The following is a 26,382-nucleotide window of genomic DNA, read 5'->3' as shown; positions in this document are numbered from 1 at the left end:
TAATCAAACAGCCCGGCCCGGCGTAATAATACAAAATGCAAGTAACCAACATGTTCACGGAATATTTCAAACTTTGTCACTCCAGAGCTAATATTTAGAGAGCTTAAAACATATCTTTCAATACAAATGAGCCAAAAAACTAGCACGTGGCCAAAAACAGAGGTGTCAAACTCTACAAAGTACACGCGGATAACAGTGGAAACCACGCAGACCTATGACCTCTAACGGCTCTACTGTGGTGAAATGTCCTCCTAAAAACAGGATTATTGCTTAGCGAAATATTCAAAGATCCCCCTATCGTACAATACAAATGGGGCAGATCCTCAAAGATATACTAGTTCGAGCAGAACTCTCAAAGCGGCTATTACACGTGGATAGGAGTTGTGTAGGCCTGTCACCCCATTGTTATCACTCGAGAGGAACAGGCTGTGCAGCAAAATGTGTGGCATTGTTGCCAAGAAGTATGCGATCGAATCGATGAGGCACCAGGGCCGCATGGATGCATGTCAGCCCATGTGACACCCAGGCCAGGTAAACAAGTCCATATTTATTTGTAAAATGTTCACATTTATTTGACTTCATGGGTATGTTGTGGTTTAAATTTAGTTTTGGCTAAAATTTTCAAACCAATTGGATTTTCATTTCTCCTTGTTCTGAATTATGACAATGAACTTGAGACATTGAATTTTAAGAAATTTTAAACCATAGATAAATTTAAACCACAACAAGTATGCTAAAATTTATAAAAAGTAATCCACTATTTGCAAGATTTGAGAACACTCATAGCTTTTTGTTTTACCTGCACAGGGCAAAATTTATACATGCCTATCACTAGAGTAGAGGTAAAAACCTTCCAAATAAAGACATCTGTAAATTAAATGTAACAATGTGTTCCACACAACACATCAAAAGTATCACAATGCAGGAGCAAGGAAAGACTCTGTTCCAGGCCACTGTTACTTCCGTAAGATTGAGAACATACATACATATATACATACATACACACACACACACACACACACACACACACACACATACATACATACATACATACATACATACATACATACATACATACATAAACTTTATTTAAGTTTATGAATGAGCGCTATGAGGAGGGGGAGAACTACGGGGAGTTTCTAAAGTTGTCCTGTCAAGAAAAGGTAGGAGAAATTTGTTCTTTTTGTTGTGAATGGACTGGACCACCCATAGAAAGATACCCTAAACCAGTTCCTGACCATTCCTGCCTACCAGAATACCACTACCTCTCCTACCAGAAGACCCCAAAAGAAGGGCGTGATCCAGATGACTGGCAGCCAAGGGTCCAAGCGAAGAAAGAACATGGAAGTGGCAGGCTGGTTTTATCTGACCCAGAGAGCGTTGCTCTATTTGCAGATAAGTTTATTGTCAAATCAAAGTTTGTGGTGGATTATCGTCAGCATCTTGAAGTGTTGGAATTTAAAAGGAAAAAGAGAGCAGAAGAAAAGGCAAAGTTAAGTAGGCACGCAAAAGATAAATCATATGAGGATTATCCTTGGACTGAGTTGTGCGAAGATCTAACCAAGCTTAAAAAGCTACGTGTTCCAGAACTAAACAAGTACTTGAACCACCACGGGCTGAAGCAGCATTTGAAAAGCAGCAAGAGTGAGAAAGTAAAGGCAATTGTAAGACATTCATGCTTGCAGCAGAAGAGTCCTCTCAGAGCTGGCCAACCAACACTGAAAAATGCCAGGACATTGATACAAAACAGGGCAAGTGCTGACAGCAGTGAAACGGATGAAAGGGACAATGATGAGTATGACAGTAATGCCATTGACTCTGGGGGAGAAGATGACTCAAGTGACGTCATTCTTACATTCATCAATTCAGATGAGGAGGATGCCAATGAGAGGCCAAATGCCACACGCTCAGGGCGAGCCACAACTAGGAGATCCGAAATTGACTTCTCTTTCTTTTCATTTGTTTTTTAAACAACAGCACTCTGTAGCATAGAGATTGTAAATATTGTCTTCATAGTGAGCACAATAACGTGAAGTAGGGGGATAATAGAGAAATATTAAAAAAGTTGAAATCTAAATATTGTTTTTTTTTTGGGGGGGGGTGAGTCATCCCAAAAAATTACCGCTACAAGGGCGGGGGCATGTGAAAAATAAGGTATTTTATTAAGTACTGCTTAAGTGTACAATACACGATATCTACGAATAATTTATGTTATGAAACATGTCGAATTATGTTTATAAAGATGACTGCAAAATCGAACTTAAATTTTCAGCTTGATCCACTAAGAGTGGCACAATTAGTCAAAATACCCTTTAGAGTTTTTCATCTAGCGCGCTTAATTTTCACGGGCCAAACTAGCCATTTAGATGTGGTATACCCATAACATAGCTATTTCTTTACAACCTTTTATTTGTTGAGAGATTCGTATTCTAGAAGAGTTATGACCCTCTAAAATCATGTAAATTAAATGGCGATAGTTGTATTTTTCAAACGGCCATGAAATAGACAAAACGTATTTAGTTTAAGATGACGTTTAGCTCAGAAGAATGACCAAAGTGTAAATTACAAACTGTGTGAATATGAAATCCAGGCAAGTTCCCTTCTTTCTGTACTGGCCTGTTGAAAATGTGCAATTTTTCATAAATTCCATCGGCCATATTGGTTGATTGTGCGGTATTTCGAACTTTCCTAGATTTCACAAAAATGTGAACTCGCTGGAACTTTGAAAGTATATTTCTGAAAATAGTTCACCAAAAGGTCTTTTTGACGCAATAAAGGAAAATCCGAATTTCCCAACCTGTCGTCGGATTCTCCATATTTACAGGCAATGGCTCTTAAGTCTTCAGTTAAATGCGGCCCTTTGGACGTGAAAACAAACCGTTCATAGTTTTTTTATGGTTTGAGAGCGACTTTGACATTATTGTTTTCCGAATTCCTTGCAGAAAAAGCGACAATGGTTGTTAGATACGTCGGCGGTTTTCACAGTGATCTCTCGCCAAGAAAACCAACCAAACAAACAAACAAGATTAAAAAAAAAACCGACTACAAAATAAACCGACCTTTATTCGAAAGCGTCACATACTACGGGCGCCTTAGAATTGCGTTCTAAAAGTGTAGAGCGCCTTAATTTGCGCGTCCAAATCAGGAGAAAGGATTCTTAAATTTGAAAGAAAATGCTGGGATGCCGGATAGTTCATTCATTCGCTCACTCACACACTCGTCCGTTCGTTCGTTCGTTTTTCAGAACTTCATTAGCATGATTTCAATACATACATACATAGTGAACGTACATTAGCCAATTAATTGCGTCAGCGTAATTGTTCCCCTGCATGCCCGACTATGCCCTTCATTCAATTAACTGCCTTTGCGAATTGATGAAGGAAAATCGGGACTCGTTGTTACTTTACTTCTTGTTCTCTGTTCAGATGGCTCCCATTAAAATCTTCTTTTCAGTTTTAATTTCGAGTATATCTGAAAGCTGTACCTGACCGAAAGGTTATCCGAAAGTGATTAAATTCTCTCTTACTTCCTGTTTTTCTCTGCAGTCATTGAACTGAAAAATGGAAATTTGCTTAAGCTAAGCATGCCAGTCGTTTAGGATAATGCAAGTCACCGCAATTTTACTATGAGAGTCATAAAGAGTGCCTTAGCATTTCTGAATTATGTCTCTCAAACTTTTGATAGATTAGATTAATTGATATCTTTTCAAAATGTATTTCTCTATCTATGTTAAGTTCTGGCCAAACGGACTCGCAAGTAGACGCAAGTTAAAAACTTGGGTCTACTTGAGACTCCGCCGGTTTGGCCAGGCCTTGAGTGCAGTTGCGTTGACTTGCGCTCACTTTGGTCGAGATCAAATTTGAACGCAAGTCGAAGTAAGTTTTTCACCATTTGGCCACCCAACCCAAGTCACCCCAAAAGTTAAGTGACGTCCATTCGTTGTTAAAGCAACCTATTTGCCAATGCAATACAGGATATGTAGCCTCGAAATGCTTTTTTTTTGGCGAATTGCGTGTACTTGTGAGGGAACTTACGGGTCCGTTTGGGCACCCAACACAAGTCTCTACGCAAGTTCAACTTGCGGCTACTTGCGACCTCTTGCGAGTCCGTTTGGCCAGGACTTGAAGGACTATCGTGACAACAGCTCATCCTATCTGGGCACGAAATTCGTGTCGCAATGTCACTCCACGTCATACATCAAGCGCGGGCGCTAAGGAACAAATTTAAGCATGCATAAGGCTTGGCATCGGGTGCGCTAACCTTGCCTACAATTTACTCTCTCGCTCGGTGACCCACATTTTTCTTTCCGTTGATCAATTTCTTTTTCGATTTAATCCATTTTAACAAAAAGCAGGAAGAATCTTAAAAATATTTCGCTTTGTCTGCTCTCGTGTGAGTGAAGTTTTCTTCGAATGTGGAAGCTCAGTAAAAATTATTCTTTTTCAGACTTATTGTACCTCAAAGAACGACATAAACAACGAGGGTTTACTTAATATACTTAGCTGTGTTGAATTGAGTACGTTTACCTGATCTAAATGTCATTAATGTAGTTTTTTTTTGGCCGATGGAAACCTCAAAAAACGGATGGTCTTCAACGCGCCTTATCTCGAAAACGAGTGCGGTGAATCCTATTTTGGGGGGGCTTTTCTTTTTTCATCTCACGTCATGGTAAAAATTAAAATAATCCGTCCTTGGGAACATTTTGGACGCGATCGAACGTTTTTAACAAAACTCAGTTGGCAAAGGATTGAAAATATTTGGTTTGTGCATGTTTGCGCCAAAGTTTAATTAATTCTTGTTTAATAAGAGAGAATAGAAAAAGGTGATTATTGATGCTCAACCTCATCATCTGGATGTTCCAGTTTCCAAAGGAAGTTCGATTCTTCTTTCTCTTCCTTACATCTTTCACCCTCAAGACCACAGATGTTAAATCACAGCAGTACATGTGATAATTTGGGGTGATAACAAGTTTGTAATGTCCTACATGCTATTTATAGACATTTTTTTTTTTTTTTTTTTTTGCATATTGACTTTAACTTATCAAAATAATTTCAGTGTTAGTAATCGAATAATTCTTAAGCGTAAAGCAAACTTTGTGCTCTGTTTGCAGCAAAACATCTGGTCCACTTGTCACTGTTGTCTTTACCTTTGTTTATGAAAAGCGACTGTGTAAACAAAGACTTTGCACAGTCCATTTACTGTCCATTATTCTCCAAAAAGAATCTTTTTTATTCATCGGCCTCTCAATTAGTTGATCAGAGAGTTAGCTTATGTAAACACAATGTAAGACCAAGGCATTTCTGACACTGAATTACGATTCTATTTTGCTTTCTCTATGTTTTCAACTTTTCACCCAATGCCTTGATAAATTATCTAACGTGCCATTTACATGTCCATACGGCGCGGTTAATTATGCGTTTCGAAAATTGGATAAAAAATACAGCCGGACTGTACAGAAACCTGCCTGAGAGGAACACATGGCATTTTCAATGGCTCTGTTTAACTTTAGGTCGCAATGCATATATCAATAAACGCCTTGTATCTCACTGTACTGTCATATTTGGGGGTTTGCTCGTTTTTTCGTTTCTCTCCATAAAGCACATTTAGGAACTTGGTCCGAACCAAAAAAAAACCCTGACATTTGCAATTGATATCACCTCTTGACTTCGTTTTTGCCTATTTCAAGTTATTACCTCGTACCGTTTTATGCAAATATGTGAATAAAAATGACTGAGTTGTATTTCTTCTGTTACTTGAAGATCAGTTGAAAGTTAGTATTTCAGTAGTTTTGTCGGCCTGTTTCCCTTTTCGTGACCTGCTCCCAAGAAATCCCTCTACAGAAGAAAAAAAATCTGATAAAAAGCTGATAAACTGTGTTTCGGTGTCACTTTTAAATTTAAATTTTAGACGTTTTAATTCCCGACTTTATTTTACAAGTCAGTAATTATCAAATTATTCCCTGGGTTAAAGGACCCTCACTCATCACAGCTAGGACATACTTGAAAAAAAAAAATTGCTGAATTTTTCGAACTCGTCTTTCATATATAAAATTTAGTTTTTCTGTCTTTTTCGTTCTCTTTAAGTTCATCATAATATTTTATCAGCCCTTTGTGGTTTTGCTGTCATTCTGAGTTATCTCTGATTTAAAATTAATTTACTTTGTGCATCACGAAAAATGTCTTATTTTTATATCACAAGTCTAGGAAAAAAACCCTCAAGTCGTTCTTGTTCCCGCTGAACGCATAGTAATCAAATAAGTTGTGTGGGTGTCAACCACTATTCTAAAGTGCAACCATCTCACTTGTAATCCCAATGTAAGAAATTGCCATTTAATTCATTGAGCGGGGTCTAAGATGAACTCAATAAATTGGCCTGTATGTGGGTCTTCATGATCATAGCTTAGTTGGTAGAGCACTGCAGCGCTGCTACGGGTTGGCATCTCGTTGAAGCCCGAAAACTTTTTCCGGCTTATTTATTTATCTTATTTAAACTTTCTATTGCTTAAATTGTGATTACAATTAACTGCAGTGGTCACATCTTTGTTTCATTTGTATTCCGCAGTTAACATCATTTATTCTCAAACTATTCTCCTTAAGTCATGTAATCACGCTGTTAGAAGCTAATTATGATTGTCTACATGCACGGTCCAAATTAAAAGAAATAATTATCATATGAAGACGAACTTTTCATTCAGTTTACATTCAGCCATTTCAGGTCAACATCAACGCCCGCCTTTTTTCGCGGCTTCCTTTTGTAATCAGTCCACTGCCTTTAGCGTTTTCGTAATTTTATAAAGTGTTGCTGGTCATTGAATTGAAAGGGTTTAAAAAAAGAAACAAAAATCAGTGTTAGTTAAAATTAATCAACAAATAAATGACCGCCAAGAGATGTGCAGTAAATATAACGTCGCTTTAATGAACGAGATTTTAGTAGAATTCAAGGACCATTTTGGGCGTTGTACCGTATATTGCTGCCCAATTATCGATTAGAGGTCGTAGGGAATTCGACCTCTCACGGTTTTTCATGAGTTTCGGGTTCATGGAGATGGTTTTCGCTACTGAGATAAAATTTCATTTCTGATAATCGCTCCTGGATAAAGAAGGAAAAATAAAGCTGGGTCGAAGAAGAGAAGCAATTTAGCTCCCCTCTTAAGAATTCTGTGACAAAATAAATTTCAGTTCTGTAGAGGCTCTCCTCTTTTCTGTCATTAAAATTATTTGCTGCTGATTACTGCTTTTTTAGATTTTGTTTGGCCTCTTGAACTTAAGCAGTGAACCATTTTGTAAATGGACTTAGCTTAGTCTCTTTGTTGTGTTATGTTATTTGTTACATATGGCGTCTATAGCAGACTTTCCACACAATAAATCTCAAGGAGTCCTTCTGTGAACCTGCTTAGATTAAACAACACGAGAAAAAGAAAACAAACGTGGTTTTATTGTCTGACCTTTATTAAAGGTCTGTCTATTTTCAGTAGATCTTTCACGACTTAAAAACATCCCCCAAGCCATGCTAAATTCAGCAATATTATAGTCACGGAAACGTCGAGTCCATAAGAAGAGAGCAACATTAACATGCACGATACCAAAGGTAGAATTTAGATGGATTACAATTTTTATGAACGAATAAAAGAGGAGAGTGAAACTCTGTAATGTTTAATGTGTTTGGAATTATTGTTGACTTGTATGAAGGAAACATAATAAATACTGTTCAATTTGGTGGAAAACGAAGTAAAAATAAACCAATACTTACGAATAAAGAGTGATTAAGATGAGAGAAAAACCGAGTTACAGATGTACTTGAAAACTGTGGGCTGAACTTACCAAGATGGCGCCATCCATGTTTTGGTTCTTTAATTACCTAGACGCTAAGCTCATCTTAAAACATTTTTTTTTAACCATCATATACATCTCTACTTGGCCAAACTGTTACAGGTGTTCAGCTTGCCATTTTTCTCGCTGCTTTGGCGTTAACTTACCGAACGCCTCAGGGGAACATGCAACTACTTGGAAAATATCCCATTTACACTAAACCCTGATTGATTAGTGGAATCCTCTCACCTGCTACTCCTTCCTGCTTGCATTTCTAATAGAGTTCCCTTTTTGCAAATCTCACTCGGGAGTCTTCGATCGAAAATTAGATTTCTCTTTTCGTTTATTGCAAAACAAAGATTGACATTAAGACAAAGTAAATCGAAATCTTCTGTCGGATCGTTATAACTCAATTCATAGATGCGTTAACAGGCGAAACGAACTGCCAGAATCGAACCAGTGTCATGTCACTTATAGCATGAAGTAAGCTTCAGCCTTTTGAGATCTTCGTTAATTCCGCCTAACCGATAAAAATTGGAATAATCAAGATTGAGTAGATTGCCTAAATCGGCTACTCTCTGATCTCAGTCGCTGTCAAGGCATGGGCAATCCTTGCCAAACTGGTCAAGAATCGGACATGGTCTAATCCGCTTGTTATTACATTTTGGGTACGGTAATGGGAAGAAAATTTATTATTCACCATTAACTCTAAACATTGAGGCTCGTTTATGTAATACTGTTGAGAATACAAGTTTGCATGATTGTAACAATGATTCAGACAAAAAAATGTCTCTCGTGAAATGAAAGAAAATATAAGCTCTGGTATTTTGCGTGCTTTGCGTAATCTCGTAGTGATTAAATATTGCTTTACAAAAATTGGTTACGTCTCACCACAACAGGACAGATTCCTTGGACTTACTACTTACCTAGGACCTAAGCTTAAAAAGAGGGAAAAAGATCGAGAGCTAAAGCATGCTTAGATGATAATAATACTGTTTTGTCATTCATCTTTGGGTATTTTAGCATTATTATTATTATTATTATTATTATTATTATTATTATTTCACGGGGTGCATTCAATAAATTTACTAAAGAGGATAAACTCGAGAATTTTATCGGTCTTGAAATTTCCTACTTTATGCCCAAAGACACAAAACATATAAACTAGGCAGTATTGTTATTTCTAACTGATAGAAAAATTTAAATTAACTATATCGTTTAGAATTATGGATTTTCATAACAACAAGTAAATATAAAGTCAGCTTTCGAGCCCAATGACCCTTAAGGCCGGCGCTTATCTTAGCAAGAAGAGACTGCGAATATTTCTACTCCGCCACAGAAGGGATGCTAGCCTACTGCACGGTCACCCAAGCATTAAATTCGCCAGTACTGGTTTATGCACCTGGGTAGTAAGAGGTAGTGTGAGAGCAATATGTCTTCGCACAAGAGCACAACACAATGTCCTGGCCCAGAGCCCGAACCCAGACTGCTCGATCCGGGATTCTGCGCACCAAGCGTTCGATTACCACGCCTCCTACAAATGGATCTCTTGAGAAATTCAATTATTGCAGCTTAAATAAATGGAAATTATTCAAAAGGAAGAGTTGAAGTCATAGGATTGGCAAAAGATAATTTATCTGCTTTTTTAAAGAACTTTCTTCCCCATGCGTTTGCGTTGGAAAAAAAGGAATTGAAAAAACAAAAAGAGCAGATTCATGTGTTAGTTAAACTGATTTTCTAAAGGTATTTTTCCGTAGCACTTAATGCATACAACTACCTCTTTTGCTGCACAGTATAATTAGCCCTACTCAACTCGTAAGTGTAAATAATTTATATGTAGCAACATTAAAAAGAATGAAATGGGGAGTAAAAGATTAATCATGGATGGCAAATGTTGGTAATAAGGATATTACATCTACATGTCTTCGATCATTTCTTTTTGCATAGGAGTTCATTTATTTAAAACAAAGTTCCTTTGGCAGAAAAGATTTAGTTAAGCTTGGGACTGGAGGCAAAACAGCGCGTTTTGCTAGTTCTCGAAATGACCACAAGAACTTTAATTTTATCATTTTGATCCTTTCTTGTACACATTTCTCAACCTTATACCGATGTCAAAGGAAAAACTCTAAAAATATACCATTGGTGTCTTTTAGTAAACTGATTTTCTTTAACTATATTCAGCCGTAATTTTAGGCCTAAAATGTATTTATAAATATTTAATAAGAGAGAAAAAACTGTACGAAAGCTCAAGTTATTATTCTTAATTTTAAATGTCATTTTTTTCCTTCCCTTTTGTGGTGCCCAGATGAACGAATTCGAAGCAAAAAGGTTAACGACGTTTTGAAAATTAACTTCTGTAGTAAAATGAATAAAAAAAGATGATCTCAAACAGAAATCGCTATTGTTTATAGTTAACAGTGCAGAGAATGCTTTACGATGAAGCAGATAATTTCTCTCGAAATCATCTAGCTAATTCAAGATTTAACCCATGCTGCTACTGGGTCATATCTCCATTTAATTTCACTTCAAGTCCCGCGAAGCTATGGATAATTAATTTATTTTAAATAATTACAGGACGCTGACAGTGCAGCGATGCCAACTCGTGATAGTGAAGCAATATTCGTTTATCCGATAACTTATCTGTGTTGTTAAAATTGTTATTTTCTGGAAACTGGTTTTTACAAATTCAAACAGCTTCTTACTTGAAAGACTGATTAAACAATGCCAATTTTTATTGAATTATATCATATATGTTAACGAATTATTTCATGGCGTTTCTGCGCTGTTTTAATATCTTGAAAAAGTTCTGCGTCGGCGAGGCGTTAAATAAGTTCAATAAACCATAAGAGGACAATGTGATAAACCACAGTATCTTCCCTTGCTTGTCGCTAACAGTAGGGCCATGTTTACAGTTATTAAAACAGGTTGTTTTCTTTAAACAGAGATTAATTCTAAAGCGAAACGTACCAGTTAACAGTTGTAAGGTGTTTTTAAATAGTGCTCAGTTTGCAAGCTGTTGAAAACTATTGCTGTTTGTCCTTCGACAATCGTAAACACTTCAAAGAGGTTCCGTATTCACATTGTGGTTAGGTGATTGCTTAAACAACTCACATACACAAATTTCAAACGATGATATCTCTCTACTAGAAAATTCATCTGTCTTAGTCCAGCGACTTAACTCATTGAATTGTTTATGAGTATGTTGTTTGAAAACAAAAAATTGATATCGAATTATTTACCCAATTTTTAATATTGGCTAGCAGACGTCTTTCGTGTGAAAGTCGAATACCCATTTAAATAAAAGTCAATCGATGGAAAACAGCTACCATTATACGGAATTTTATTTATCGTTGATCCTTCGAAGATCTCTAAAGTACGGCGGTTTTAACAAACATAAATGTTCTGAAAGTTTTCTATTTCTTGTGGGACGCGACAGAAAATTTAATTGTTTCATCCTTTTTCACAACATCTGTCCCTCATTTAGGTATTGGGTCAACTTTATCTTTACTAATGCGTTCATTATATTAAGAAATTTACTTTTCACGACAATGAGATAGAAAATACATCAGTTTCACTCTGAAGATAAAAGCCGATTCGACGCGGATGTGTTTACAACAATTTTATTGCTGAACTCGGTATTCCCGAGGTGATTAAAATTTCCATGTTGTTTCCCCTCTTTCTTTTTTGAAGCGAAAGGCTTCAAAACTGTTTTTACTCTCTCGATTTTTCTTTATATTTGTGACAATATATTTGCGACAAATCATAATGCTTAGCGGAAATGGACATGCGTAAGAGATTTCACTAAATTGACTAGCTAATCCTGTTGAAAACACAATAAAAATCTTATTAATAGATTTATCATTTGCCTTCAATGATCACTAAAAATTATTCTTGCAAACAGCCGCACGTTCAGCTCAACTACAGACAAAAATTCCAAAATTTTGTAGACCATTGCAATTTTATCTTTGAATTTAACTATAATTTGCTTGTTAACTAACAACCTCAGCTGTAAAAGACTTTCTGGGGTGAAAGAAAATTTATTCTGCTTTACTAGTTAAAATAATTTAAGCTTAGACACTTGAGGCATAAAAACGCCGACACAATTCAAGTTAGGGCGTAGAGCGCGTTCGATTAGTAAACACGCTTTCATCTCAAAATAGCGGTGTTTTTTTTCTTCTTCTTATGCGTTCTCGGGCATATGCACCGTGCGGTAACAGGCGAACCATCTTGATTCCGTAGTTTCGTTGTTTATCACCTTCGAGGCATATGCATTTGAAAGTGTAAATTTACGCCTTAACGCGGCCTTCAATAAATAATAATGATTGTCTTAAGTTGTAATAACCCGCGTTCTGTGTCGCTCTGCATAACCTGCCATCAACAGCTTTCTTTCTTCCACTGTAAGAGATCACAACTGTGATACGTGACACTGGTGATGTTTTTTGGCTAAGGAATTTAATCTTGGGAGAAGCAAAAGTGTCTTTTTTTTTTCTCCATGACGAGTAAAAACTAACGAACAAATCAAATATTTGCTAAAAAGATGCAAACTTTAATAGCATCCTTGGAAAGCGCACGTAAACTCTACCACAATATGATGTTGTGGCTTAGAAAAACCTTCGCGCAATCCCACAGGTACTGTTTGTGTACGCCGTGAATCTGTGCTTAATATTTAAAATTTTGGATAAGAATCAAAGATCATGAATATTTTAGGTTCAACTGATTTGAAAAGCAGGTACGACTTAAGAAAAAAAGAAAACTATATTCATTTTAGCTCGAAGGCTAATGCAAACACTGAAATACCTAAAGTAAGCAATTACTTTCTCGTCCCGGTAACGATATTCAATCAAAAAAGGAGTTCGTTAATTTTCATTAGATTGCTTAACAACAACAAAACTGACGTTATCGCGTCCGATCGCGCAAATTCAGTCCGAGCCATTAAATTGTTGTCTTTGTTAACATCTGCAGTAACCTCGCATTATTCAAATTAGGTTTATAAAGGCTGGGAATGAACTGCTTCCGATTACAAAACTTACTGCGTTCGCCTCTTCACGGTGTGTTAAGCTTAGCGAAGTAAAGATCATTTCACAGGAACAACGACATCGCATCTATACTTTTGTTTTACAACTAGCGTGTGAGTTGCACGAGGTAAGTTGAAGTACTGTTGGAGCCACACTTAACGAAACTTGTTTTTCTTTTCTTTTTCATCTTTAATCCTTATACCTCATATCAATTCTACGTCTGTTAAGGTTATAGATATGTATGATTTCTTTCACCCCTCTATCTTTTAAAGAAACCCAGAAACGTAGTTTGCATTGAGTCGCCCATCGATAGGTCCAAAACACAGTATTTTAACGGCCTAAAGGTATCGTTGAATACAAAAGCAGAGTAACAGGCTTTAAAAGGAAATATTAGAGCAACAGTTTGAGTAAAATATACTGAAAATTTGTTTAAAGTGTAATTAAGTTGGACTTAAGACTCGATAAACGCTCGCTTTGCTTGTTCTTACCCTTCACGTTTTTAAACAAACACTTACAGCAATGTTTATCCCTTCTTAGTTTGCTTGTCAAATAATGTCGCTCACTCTAACTCTATTGTTATGGTATCCTGGGATAAAAAAGAAACCTTGAAGCAAAACCAACGGAAAAAAAAATCGATTTTTGACGGGTACGGATATGTATTAATTCACTGAAAAAGCAAAAAGTATGCTTGACCCAAGTTTTCTTCGTTCCAATATTTTTATGTTTGTGAAGATTTCTTTGATATCCCGTTCAATCGAAACGACGATTCGCATTTCGGTGTGCATTCTAGCCGGCTTTGCAACTTGTTTTTCAACGCGCATACTAATTAGTTTTAAATCTTTTTCTAGAGAAAAAAATTATTATTTCTGCACTTTAGAAACGGAACTTCAGAAAACAATACAGCCAAAATTGGAGTTGATATTGAAATTAGTGTAAAGAAAGTGACTTTTATTCTCCGCAAAGCTCAAGTAAAACACTCAGTGTGATGTGCCGCCCAGTAAATTTCCGGCAATTAAAACTGAAACAGTTCTAACTTGTGATTTCGTTTTGTTGTAGAACATATTTAGCCAATAGGAAAACGCTAGTCTAACCATAGAGCATCAAACGCTATTGAATAGCTTTTCTGAACACGGAAGCAACCATATGTAGTTCTCTATTTTACTATTTTATAACACGACGATCTAAATGTGAGCTGCTTTATCGATCAATGCACGTTATATATAGTTTATTTCTACTAATGTAAACAACTAAAAGAATTTACAAGATTATAATTATAAATAAATAAATAAACAGTACAGTACATACAGTAGTGGGACATGCAAGCATGCATTTGTAATCAGGTCATAAAATAACGAATTTTTTTCCTCTGAGTATTTTCTAAATATATATAAATAACTATTTTGAATTTTTTAATTTGTATTTTTCTTCTAATGGGAATTCCATTAATTCCATTAAGTAATTACGTATATTACAAGGTGCTTTTTAAGTATTGCCCAATAGGATATACCTCATTTATAGATTTGGGTGTAATCTTGCTTGGACGTCTTCTTACAGTCACCTTTCCAATCAAATATGAACTGAAAATTATTCACCGCTATTGTAAATACTTCATTTCACTAATGATTGATAAGATTGCAGAACCAAAATATTGAGAACAATTCAACAAAGTTGAAAAAAACCATCATTGCATTTCAATAATAAATGTGAGCTGAAACAAAAATGGTGTTGAACGAGTTCTTAAAATGGCAAGCGTTAAGTTATTACATTTCTCGTTAATGTTTAGTTTAATATTTTATTTCCTGGAATTTTGTTTTATATCTTGAGAGGAAAGCTTGCTTGTTATAAGATTTCTTTTCTTAATGAATGATATTAATAATAATAATAATAATAATAATAATAATAACAATAATCATAATAATTTGGTAAATTCTAGAGCGCCATTTGCATCTGTTGATCAACAGCGCTTTACAAATTTGTAAAGCTAATTATAATTACATGTATATTAATAAAATAGAATATTTATAATAATGATAATAAACTTAATTAGTAATACTAATAAGAGTGAATAACAAGCAAGATACACTTTAAAAGCTATACGAAATAAATAAGTTTTCAGCTCACATTTAAAAATAGTTTAAGCGAGGTAAATGTTTCTCAACTTGCTTGATGCTTGGCCTTGTTTGTGTACTGTTGTCATCGTAATTAACTCATTTACAACTGTTCCTAATCGCAAATTGCATATATAAGAGAGATAAGAGAGAGAAAATAACATTTTGCGGGCATGGTTAAACCCTGTTACTGTCGGTTCGTCTATGTTCAAATGAATTTCTTCTGATTTGGAAAAATCGTATATCTTGAAAAATATTGAAACAAATGGAGTTTCTACAAATTTCATTCTTTGATAGTTTTTCACTGACTTTATTATTTTACCACGCAAAGAGGATGAAATTTGAATTCGATTGAATTGAAACTATGGTTAGTCTATAAACTTTAAGGCTATTAATATAATTCACAGAATTCCTTCTTTAAGGCTTAACATTTCTCAATATTTTGCTATTTTCATAACTTCACCTACCTTATAAAATGTGTATGTATCTAAATGCTCTCTATAGAGTAGATAAAAATTGAAATTCTTGCTGACCGTGCTTCCAGTTCGTCCATTCATAGACATGGATATATATGTAAAAAAAACCTTTCTTATCTATGTCATAAAGGCGATCTTAGTCCTGTTTAGAGTATTGATATAATCCTTTATTTTTTACTTTTAGTTGTGGATGAGAAATCATGGAGTACGGTGATTCCTCTGTGTTTTTTCCATTCACCTTTACCCAACAAGACATCGACAATGTTCTGTACGGTTACATCCGGACTCCAGAGAAAACATCTAATGGGTTTGCGCTGTCTGGAATTTATGTCGACACTTCAGCTAATGGTAAGCATCGGTGGCTACTGTGAGCAGTAATGTGATATTATCAATTGGATGTAATTTGCCATTCTTGCATAATTGGCCGGGGCTGGGGTACTCACTTATCTGGGCAATATAGGTATGTACGGCCCCAAAGGACATGGTTTTTGAACGGCTTTGGGCAGAAAAAGGGTATTAATTTTTACCATTTTGGTCTGAAATAGGGTGCGGATTTTGACCATTTTGCTCTGAAAAAGGGTATACACTTTGACCATTTTGGACGTCTGAAATAGGGTATTTACATGATTTCGCTCCGGCTTGGCATTGGTTATTTTTTTTACAAGACTCTATTTTTTTCCGCATTTGCATTGGTAAAGTTGTAGTCCTTCTCAAATGTTAACTCGAATGTTTACGCAAATGAAGGTCATTTCGGTTAGCTGCAGTCATATTTTACAGCCGTGAACTAAATTTAGAGTTCTGAAGTGGGATATCGATGTTTGGCTCGGATCTGAAATAGGTTATGGAAAATCGCAGAGTTTGGTCTGAAAAGGGGTTAGGGTCTCAAGTTTCGAACCGAGACCCCACCCCTAAAAAAACTTTGGGGTATATCCTCGGGGGCAGGCGGGGAAATTGGCTACGAAAGTATAGTGTCGCGAAGGAGTGGGGTTATAAACCAAAACCGGTTTAGTTTGTTGATATCACAACACGACATTGGGGCGAATTTGAGACCTAAAATGACACCATTTTACTCCGACTTGACTTGTACCTTCAATATCAGCTTAACAAGAAATAATTAATATGACTGGACAAGGTACAAGAAATTTGAATGGGTGATTTATACACCTAATTGCACCTTTTGGTATGCAAGATTCGGCGGGATATCGGACGAGTGTGTTCGAGGCATGGTTCGTATTTTGGCGAGACCTGTTCGAATCAAAATACCCGTGGCGAGATCGAACGGTGAACAGTTTATATCTTTTTGCGTTTTTTACCTTGCCTTATCACATTGACATCGACCTCCTAAAGTGTAAAAGATATTTTAAACTGCCGTTGAGCTATTGAAAAAAACATGAAGAGCAAGGTAAACAGTACACAAGAACAAATTTTGATGCAATCTAGATCAGCATGTTGTCACTATAACGTATTTTACATCAAAATTAACTATTTAATCTTTTTTGAATAAGAAATGCATTGGAATCCGTGGCTGGCTAACGTGTCCCAAGTACATCAAGAGCCCTCCACAGGCCATCCAAACCCATATATGGAAATGTTTCATGAAGAATTGTGTATGCAAAATTTACCAGAAAATGTAAAGATTGTCGAAACCCATTTACCAACTGGACGACACCGGGGCGTGTTTGCCGGTCAGCGGAAGATAGCAAAAGGAACTCGGTTTGGGCCGTACACGGGAAATATCGTTTTACCACTGGAAATGAGGTCACTTGAAAAGAACAGCGTATGGGAGGTAATTAATGAACTGCTTTTCACACAGTGAACTTGCAATCTTCGCTCTTCCCATAATTTCCCCCAACCCCCGCCCCCCTTTCCCCCCCCCCCCCCTCTTGTGGAGCTCACTTTACTGTCACGCAGTGATAAAGCTTGCCCTGTTACTTAATTCTTTAAGGAGCCCATCACGTTATTTGGATTTTTTTTTTCTTTTTGACTACGTACAGAATTACCTTTAAATTGAAGGAAACCTGAAAATAAAAGTCTACTGAGATAGGAAAACCCCAAAGAGATAACAATAAACCATAAAGGAATGAGGATGGTTAAAGGTGGAGACGATAACAACGGATTACAAACGACGGACCGGAAAAATTTAGGCAAAACTTTTCAAGATGTGCAAACCGTGACGATCGTAGCTCCTTTAAACCAGCATTGATTTAAATAACAAAAAAAAACATCTGTTCAAATTGTTTTCAGAGTTTATGACAGGGCAATCTGGAAATCATATATTCCTCAATGTCTAGAGTTGGGCTAGTTCGCCCTGTTCCGGCAATTATCTGGATCAAGCAACACATAAGTGTCTCACACCAACGCGAATTTCTTGATATTTCTTATCTAGGGGGTAGAATTGCGATTGACGTAAGGAAGCGTAGGAGGAAGTACAAACGTATTTAGTAATTATAACTCAGTTGATGGCTATTAACAAACACGCATTTCGATCTACAAGAGACCTTTGGAGTGTGCTCCTGGCTTCCAAGTGCTAAGTAAATAAACAAGCCATTTTACGAGCTGGATTATTGTAATTAAATTCAGGATCCATATTTGATGACCCTACAAACCCATTACGGATATTTTAGGCCGGGCATAAATAATTGTAACCATTTGTTTACATTTCAGATATTTCAAGACGGTGAACTCACTCACTTTGTAGACGGTGCAGGCGACCAGAGAAACTGGATGAAATATGTCAATTGCGCAAGACACGAAGGAGAGCAGAACCTGGTACTAATTCAAGAAGAAGGTGAACTGTTTTATGAAGTTTGTATGGATATCGCCGAAGGAAGCGAGCTGCTTGTGTGGTATGGAGACACCTATCTCAAGTACATGGGTATTCCAATCACAATGAAGACAAAACTGACCAAGATAGAAAACGATGGTGGACTCGGTATGTATATCACTTGCACTGCTAGTGCAAGGACTACATTTAAAATAAGGCATCAGGAATCAAAAGCATTGTTATATAGCTGAAGTTTACCCGAATCTAACTCGAGCTCTTCCTTGACATAAATACTATTTTGCAATGTAAGAGCTTTAGTCTACTTGCAATTAGCTTAATCAGCTTTGTTTATTTATATTATTTTGTATGTGTGTCTACGTTTATTTATTTGTTTGTGACTCTAGCCTAAACATGTAAAATACATTTTCTTTTAACTGGCTGCCTGACATTTTTAACTCTTACGCTATTTCGGGTAGCCAGCATCCCTAGCTACCCCTATCATTTTTGTTTTTACTCTATTAAACATAATTTCTAACTCTGGGATGGAAAAAAGTTTTTGTTGTTGTTTTGCTGTAGGGAAAATAACATTCCAAACTTGAATAAATCACCTGACTATGTCTTTCTGTAACAGGAGGGGACAGCTTCGCTTGTGACCGGTGTGGTAAAGTGTTCGCCTACAAATATTACCGAGACAAGCATCTGAAGTACACCCGATGTGTTGACCAAGGAGACCGGAAATACCCTTGTCACCTGTGCAACCGCTCGTTCGAGAAACGGGACCGTCTTCGCATACATATCTTGCACGTTCATGAGAAACACAGACCTCATCAGTGCAGTCAGTGTGGCAAGCGGTTTTCGCAGTCCTCGAGTTTAAACAAGCACCTAAGGGTGCATAGTGGTGAGAGACCATACAAATGTCCTTACTGCATCAAGGCTTTCACTGCATCATCTATACTACGTACTCACATCCGACAGCACAGCGGTGAGAAACCATTTAAATGCCGTCATTGTGGCAAAGCGTTCGCTTCACACGCTGCACATGACAGCCACGTGCGTCGAACACACACCAAGGAGAAGCCATGCGTTTGTGAGTTTTGTGGCAAAGCGTTTGCACAGTCATACGAACTCAAATTTCACATGAACATGCACACAGGCGAGAAGCCCTATACTTGTGAAAAGTGCGGCCGAGGGTTTTCAAGCCCTTCATCACGTGATCGCCACCGATCAAACTTCGACTGCACGACTCGAAAAAATCGAGCGCCGAAGATGATGCGAAAGGGTTCCGAATGTAACGAGGGTGACTTCAACAGTATAGATGGTGAGGGCTTCACTGCCGAAGAGGAACAAGTTAAATGATTGCTGTAATATTTGACTTTTTCCTTCGAAATGGTTTCTTGTAAAAATCAATGATTTACACTTACCTGAACACAGCTCACTTAATAATGGCTTGTGTCGGAAGAAAACAAATTTTAATTTGATCACTCCCAACACGAACGAACGAACGAACGAACGAACGAACGAAAAAAAAGACATGACATTACAATTCTTGTTGCCCGGCAGCTTCCGAATCAGGCCTAAAAAAGCTAAGTGTATCATATCCGGTGATATTCTACCTAAACGAGATATCTCTCATTTTACGAGTCTCTTTTATTTGAGTGCCAATAGCGTAAATCTAATTCGTCAAAATAGTACAGTGACGTTGTACTACTAAAAATAAGCAGTTTCTTAAAACAGATAATTGTAACTTGAAATAAATAAACACGAGTGAGCAGCTTAAAAAGTGTATTAAAGACGCCATGAGGCAAATCAATGAAGTGTCCTATTTAGTGAAAGGTGGTTTCTAAAGTAAAACAAATGACGTGATTGTGTGTGGTGTGCAAGGACTTAAGTCTATAGGGCAGAATATGTTAGTTGAGACGACTATATAAGTTTGACAAAGGCTCTATTTGTGCTGTTACGAACAATCCAGATTTATGCTAATAAATCAAGCAGCTTCTCCTCTAACTGCGTAACATGAAAATAAGTCGAAATATCAAAAACTACGCCTTGATTCGATTTAAATATATAACAATACTAAGAGGTATATATAAAAATCTCGAGATACAAAAATATCTCAGTCGAAGCAAATTTAGGAAAACAACTCAAGATGTAAATTTTTTAGTCTATAGCAATATATTGACTAAATAGAGGTAAACACATACTGAGGATGGCACCAATGGGCATGGGTTGAAGTTATATTTCGATCAGCATCAAAGCACTTTTACAATGATCTTCCGAAAGAAATTTCCGTTAATAATTATTACCCGTTTTATCCTGAAGTGATCGTAACTTGTAGCTAAGCCGGGAATACAATATTTGTCTCATTAGCATAAGCGCTTTGTCGACTCTGATTATTGGAAGACATGGCACGGTAGATTGTCCCAAGAAATTTATGCCTGTTGTATTCATCATTTTTGGCATGACATGGGTAGAAAACCCAATCCTTTGCGAATGCCAAAATGTGCCTTGGCTTATATTATTAGCGCTTTCGTCAACCGGAAATATTCCAGTTTTGAGAGCCAACATTTCGTTCCATATTAAACACCGAAGAGATAAAAAAATTCACTGTTGACTAAGTTTTGACTAAGCTTTGACTGTTGACTAAGCTTTTCGGATATTTAGACTCCAGCATGACGCCTCCTCTGCGTAGCGTCATATGCTTATGACGCAGAATATGACGCCAGTATATATTCTCTCATAAAAAGAATTCAAAAGAAAATAGAAATTGAATACTGATAAGATAGAAAAATGTCAAAGTGCCATCTTGTGAAAATCACAAACGTCGGGGGGGGGGGGGGGGACTCCCATGCAAAAATGACGGGGGTGCTCGTCGTACCTTTTCGGGGCAGCTTTCTCTTGTAAACACAGTTTTGGTACATCTTAGGGTGTTTAGCCTCAAAAGGTCCACAGCGAGAGCTTTTGTAGTACCTTTTATAGGGTATTGAGCTGAAAAAATATGACAGGACATAATATATTATGGAAGAATTGGTAACTATTTCAAAGGGCGCCCACAAAACCTGATCTTGGTACCTCTTAGGGTCCTTTCCAAAATTTCCGAAGAGCACCCCCGTCTTTTTTATATCGGAGTCTCCCTCCCAGGCGTCTTCTCTTGTATGCTTGGCATAAACGTTTCACGAGCTGTGGCAGATGAAAAGTATTCCTAAAGAAATGAATGCCAGAAAAGGAAAAGCATTTTAGAGTTATTTTTTTGGACAGAATTCTCTCTCTTTCTCTCTCTCTCTCTCTCTCTCTCAACGTATAATGTCACATCACGTTTTGATTAACAAAAAAAAATCTCATCTCATGGTGACTGCTATGTAGGAGACACAGAATAATTTTGATGTCAGTAGTGACAAATTCAGAGGTCAACGCCAGGGCGTATAGGCAGAGGTGCTCCTGACATCATAATCCCTTCGGGAGTGAGGTCATTCCCCCTACGGAGAAGCTGACTTCAATGGGGTAGATGATGTCTTATTACGACGAAAACTCAGTGGAGGTCGTTACGCCCTCCCTGTACTATTGGTGTACAGACCCGATAGCTAAGAAAATCTGTGTGGGAAAAAATACTCTATGTTAAGCTTCACCACCAACCCTTTATACTTTTATTGAAAGAAAAAAAATACTCTCGCACTTAAAAATCAATGGTGATTAAATTTCTAGTTTTGCTAATTTCATTTCGCTCTTTTAATGTTTCACATACATTTTGTCTCGTGATTCTTTCTTTGTGTAAAATTCACGTAGGGATATGTTAAGATCTATTGACGTTCACTTGAGCCACTAGAATATAACCATGTATGAAGTAAGTGAAAGCGCAGAAACTGGCATCTTAAGATCGAAACCTGTCATCACAAATGAATGAGGTAAAAAGCCGAAAAATGAGTAAACCTACGCTGAAAATATAACGAAAAGCTAAATAATTAGGAGCTATTCAAAGCACAATCGGAAACAACCCATATGAATTTTGCGAAAAAGTCTTTTATCCATGCTAAAGTCTCGCGGCTTTTCTTTCACATGCTAATCTTTGGGGAAGTTTTTCCAATTGGAGATGAAATCTCGCAATTAGTTTTCTTTCAACTTCAGGCGTTAATTAAGTGTTCCATTTAACTCTTAAAAGCACTTTTGTTTGTATAAAGGTGAAAACTGAATTATAACCTAAAAAAACAATAACTTGTATTTTGGCCTTTTGTACGATATCTATAAATATAACCATAGTTCAGCCAATAGCGCGTTTTTTGTGTTGTCTTTATGTAAAGTTGCCTTGGAAATGCTTAATTACAGGATGGATGATATTGTCTTACAGGAAAAACCTGAAGTAATATAAGATATAACTTGGAAGTCAAGCTCGCCACAATCACGATATACTCTTTAAGTCAATGGCACGTCGAATCATTTTGCCTTAGGCAGATGGTTCTGGTGAGGATTTGGTGAGTAAAACATATTTTTGTATACTGACCGACAAATTTTGTGACTATTTCGGAGAATTTCCTCTTTTCTTGTGTCGTAAAGAATCAGAAACATAGATATCGTTGTAAATAAATGGCGGATAAGTCGGAAACCAAGCTGTAATATATCTGAGACAGTGTTGATTTTGGGTGGCAAACTCAGGATAATGAAGTTTTTGATTGAAGAATTCTCTTGGTATTCATTTCAATTTTCTAATAGTGTAGGAGGAAAACATGTGGGTACGATCGAGGCAAAATGAAAGCAAATACACAACACGACAACTTTAATTGATATGTTAAAAACATCAAAGCACTATCGCGATCTCGGGAGCAATATAAGGATTTTCGAAATGAGAGTTTATGCCGGACGAAAACCTTCCATGAACAATGTTTGGGCAATAAACTAAGCCAGCGCCAGATGATTTATGAGGCAATAAACTAAGCCAGCGCCAGATGATTTATGAAATTCAGCATTAATTCATAAGTAAGAAGAGCAATAAAATCTAAATCAAATTTTTAGAGGCGAAATGATCACATATGCCTTGAAAATGTGCGAAGAGCGTAGAGCCAGAATAGGCCATTTGCGTATTTTCCTTTGAATCTGTGTCAAAACGAGTCTTGGTGGGAAACTAATCGTATGAAAATGTGCTCCCTGGAAAGGTTCATTTTCATGCAAATAAAGGTTTTCCACCATGACTCGTTTTGAAACAGAGGCACAAGGTAACTTGGAAATAGTCTTTTCGATTTTGCTGTCCATTTGTTTGAACATTCCACAAAATCGAACTCCGCACTGATTTCGAGTCGCTTAGATTGTAGGACTTCACCATCGTACTTTTAATCTAAGCTTTCCTCGTCATTTACCTTGTCATCGTCACGAGCATAAACACTTCTCTAAGCCGCCATTTTTCGAAACCTGAAACATACCTACGCATGCGTTTCACCAAGAGATTCGCCTAATCCCGCAGTGGAAAGTTTACATGTTCTGGACGACATTATCATGTTGGACCAGGTTTCGCTTCAATTTTGCACGAGATGTGGATCAAACGTCGTGCCAGCGTCGAACTTAGTATTCTACAAGTTCGACTTAACCACAACTGTAGCTCGGCGTTTGAATCAATTAACGTCGGCCAGAATAGGGTATATGGCGCGGACAAGCTGAGTCACACTATAAGCTACCCAACACTTACGTGACGCTGGATTCAAACGTCGAACTACACCTGTACAGTCGTGCTAAATGTCGGTCTTAATTGATCAACAGAGTCCGGCACGACGATAGCGCAACGTATGAGCCTGGTATTAGTTCACGATCCAACCATTCACTTCTTTATTCGTTTTATCTATCCAGTTGACATGTTCAGTCATTCGTTCGTTCGTTCGTTCGTTCACTCGTTCCTGGGTTCCTTCGTCTGTTCTTTTGTCCCTTCAATCATGTATTTATGTTTCTGTTCTTTGCTTGTAGAGTCTCTATCAGCATGATGAAGTCTGCTGCGTGGATCCTACCTTTGGCCTTTGAACTTGTCCTTTATCACACAGCAGTTACCAGCTGCCCTCTAAAGTGCTCCTGTAAAGATACGTCGATGCATTGCAACATGGATGATCTCAGATCTCTTGAAACCATGAGCGACCAAAACATCACTAACCTGTAAGGGTTCATATCATCAAACTAAAATTTTTTTAATAAGAAAATCGCAGTCATTATAAAAATTAAGGAAAGGGAACAATGTGACCGAATTGCCTTTTACATGCAAAACCTCTGTATAATGCGAGGCGGCAATAGTTATAGACAATAATTTTAAAAAGAAAGTAAAATTGTTGTAAGGCAACTGGTATCACAGTGAAAAATTACAGTTAAAGAAAATTTTAATGGATGATTGCGAATAGTTTGGTTAGTCACATCACACGGACTTCGAACCAAGAGAGCATTTAAGTAAGATAACTCTTTATTCTCTCCTGGACGAAACCAGAAAGTTGTGAGTGATTATTTAAGCAAAACAATTCTGTAGAAGGACTCGCTTATCGATTCTATGGACTTTTTGGTAGATTTTATAGACTTTGTTATATATTATGTTAAGGTGTCACTGACAGATCATAGGTGCCTACATGTATAATACATAAAATATGTGGAAAATCAAGAGACTTTGTAGTTTTGACATTTAACAAGAAGCTAAAAAGTTTGATCATGTAAACGCGACGATGTGTCTCAGCCGAAGACTGGTTGCAAAACAAAGCAAAACATCATCAATTCGCCATTTAAAATTTGTGAAGAAGGCTGGTGATACTGACTGAAACGTTTATTTAATTTTAACGCATTTAATCTCAGAAATACCCCAGAAGTCAACTTCTTATTTAAAATAAGAGATGAAAAAACAACAATAACTTTATTTACTCACACATTTACAGTTTTTATATATATATATATATCAGTGAAATGTAAAGACAAAGAAAAAAGTGTACTATATGAGTCTGGAGACTGAAGTAACCAACAGTTTTCTAGTCAGCCTCCAGTTATTATGTTTCTATGGAATTTTAAGAGAAAAAAAGGCTATTAAGAGAATGAGATATGTACATAAAATTGGAAAAAAGGAGCATATAGAAATATTACTTGTTTTCAGAATGTTTTTCAGACAGTAAATAAAGTTTCAGATGTTCGAGAAGTTGAAGGTATTGAGGTCTTTAAGATGAGTAGGGATATTGTCCCAGAGAATAGTCGCTGTATAAGCAACTGTTTGTTTACCAGAATTGGTACGCACTTTAGATATGTATAGATTTTGTCTGAAAGGGTCATAAAAACTGCTAAATCTATCAATTTCCTAACTCTTCTGTTTTAAGATCGTTATCAAGCAACAGGATCAAGAATATAACTCCTGGAGTTTTCAAACGATTTGATCGACTACAGTTTTTGTAAGTATATTCGAGAACTCTTGTTTGCTTTATTTGTTATTATTTTTGTTTTGTTTTGTTTTTTTATAATGATATTGTTTTATATCACAGAGCATGTTTCTAATCTAATGGTCCAACTTTCACCTCATGCGAACGATGGTACATTATAATCATCGTAACTTCGTATAATTGTACCGTTCTCGCTTTAAACCATAATTTTTTTTTCGACAGGTCTTTAGAAGAAAATGAAATACACCAGCTCACTAGTGGATCATTTGTGGGGCTAAAAAGTCTGCAAACTCTGTGAGTATTAATACAGTATAACTTCCTGTTTTGGCGTCCTCCATGTTCCAGACAGTTCGCTTCGTCCCAAGGAAACTAAAAGGCGATCATGCTTCTTTTGTTTGTACAGGAAGTGAGTGTATATGATCGCAATAAGCAGGGAACCAGAATTAATATAATCTCTACCTTTATGTCGGTACAGAAACAGCAGCCATCTATCCCCACAAAGCCAGCTTTGTTTCCCAAGGCTGCCGCAGAGATTACCCACTCCCTCATAGCGCTGCCTGGTCAGTCATAAGAGAGGGTGCAGTTCAAGACACTGACTTTTTAAGGGCACATCCGCGACATTGTCCCTAGAGAAAAAAACGACGCGAAAATAGGGAAGTTGCACGCTCCGGGTGATGGGCCCCTGGCTTCTTGGGTAACTATCATTTGTACGGACACCTCCATGATACGAGCACTCAGCACTGGTACTTTGATGTCTGTCAAAAAGGATCGACTGTGACTCGGTGCAATATTATTACATATATATGTAATGCCTATCATGAAGTCCTTAATCAACACGCAA

General features: G+C 36.9%; 1 protein-coding gene and 1 pseudogene across 2 annotated transcripts in view; both read left to right on the top strand.

The window, feature by feature from the left end:
* Positions 1–12,810: 12,810 nt before the first annotated feature.
* Positions 12,811–19,739, top strand: LOC145468368 (PR domain zinc finger protein 14-like). Its single transcript, XM_081452065.1, has 5 exons — positions 12,811–12,950; positions 15,592–15,755; positions 16,913–17,193; positions 18,072–18,339; positions 18,803–19,739. Exons 2-5 carry the CDS (start codon positions 15,608–15,610, stop codon positions 19,525–19,527), a joined length of 1,422 nt encoding a protein of 473 aa, XP_081308191.1. The 5' UTR covers positions 12,811–12,950; positions 15,592–15,607; the 3' UTR covers positions 19,528–19,739.
* Positions 19,740–23,363: 3,624 nt separating this feature from the next.
* LOC145467773 (uncharacterized) overlaps positions 23,364–26,382 on the top strand; it is a 5,448-nt pseudogene continuing 2,429 nt past the window's right edge. The window contains exons 1-3 of the transcript XR_014042113.1: positions 23,364–24,294; positions 25,482–25,553; positions 25,764–25,835. The product of XR_014042113.1 is annotated as an uncharacterized LOC145467773 (transcript). The remainder of the gene's footprint in view (positions 24,295–25,481; positions 25,554–25,763; positions 25,836–26,382) is intronic.

This window comes from Orbicella franksi, chromosome 14 (genome assembly GCF_964199315.1).
Source record: "Orbicella franksi chromosome 14, jaOrbFran1.1, whole genome shotgun sequence".
NCBI lineage: Eukaryota > Metazoa > Cnidaria > Anthozoa > Scleractinia > Merulinidae > Orbicella > Orbicella franksi.
Note: the sequence above shows the minus strand (reverse complement) of the source record. Positions and strands in the feature narration are given on the sequence as shown.

Excerpts from the sequence above, each read along its gene's own strand:
- LOC145468368 (XM_081452065.1), top strand. The coding sequence starts at position 15,608 with ATGGAGTACGGTGATTCCTCTGTGTTTTTTCCATTCACCTTTACCCAA. Across the intron at positions 15,756-16,912 it reads TGTCGACACTTCAGCTAATG|AAATGCATTGGAATCCGTGG; the intron begins GTAAGCATCGGT and ends TTTTTGAATAAG. Across the intron at positions 17,194-18,071 it reads AAAAGAACAGCGTATGGGAG|ATATTTCAAGACGGTGAACT; the intron begins GTAATTAATGAA and ends TTTACATTTCAG.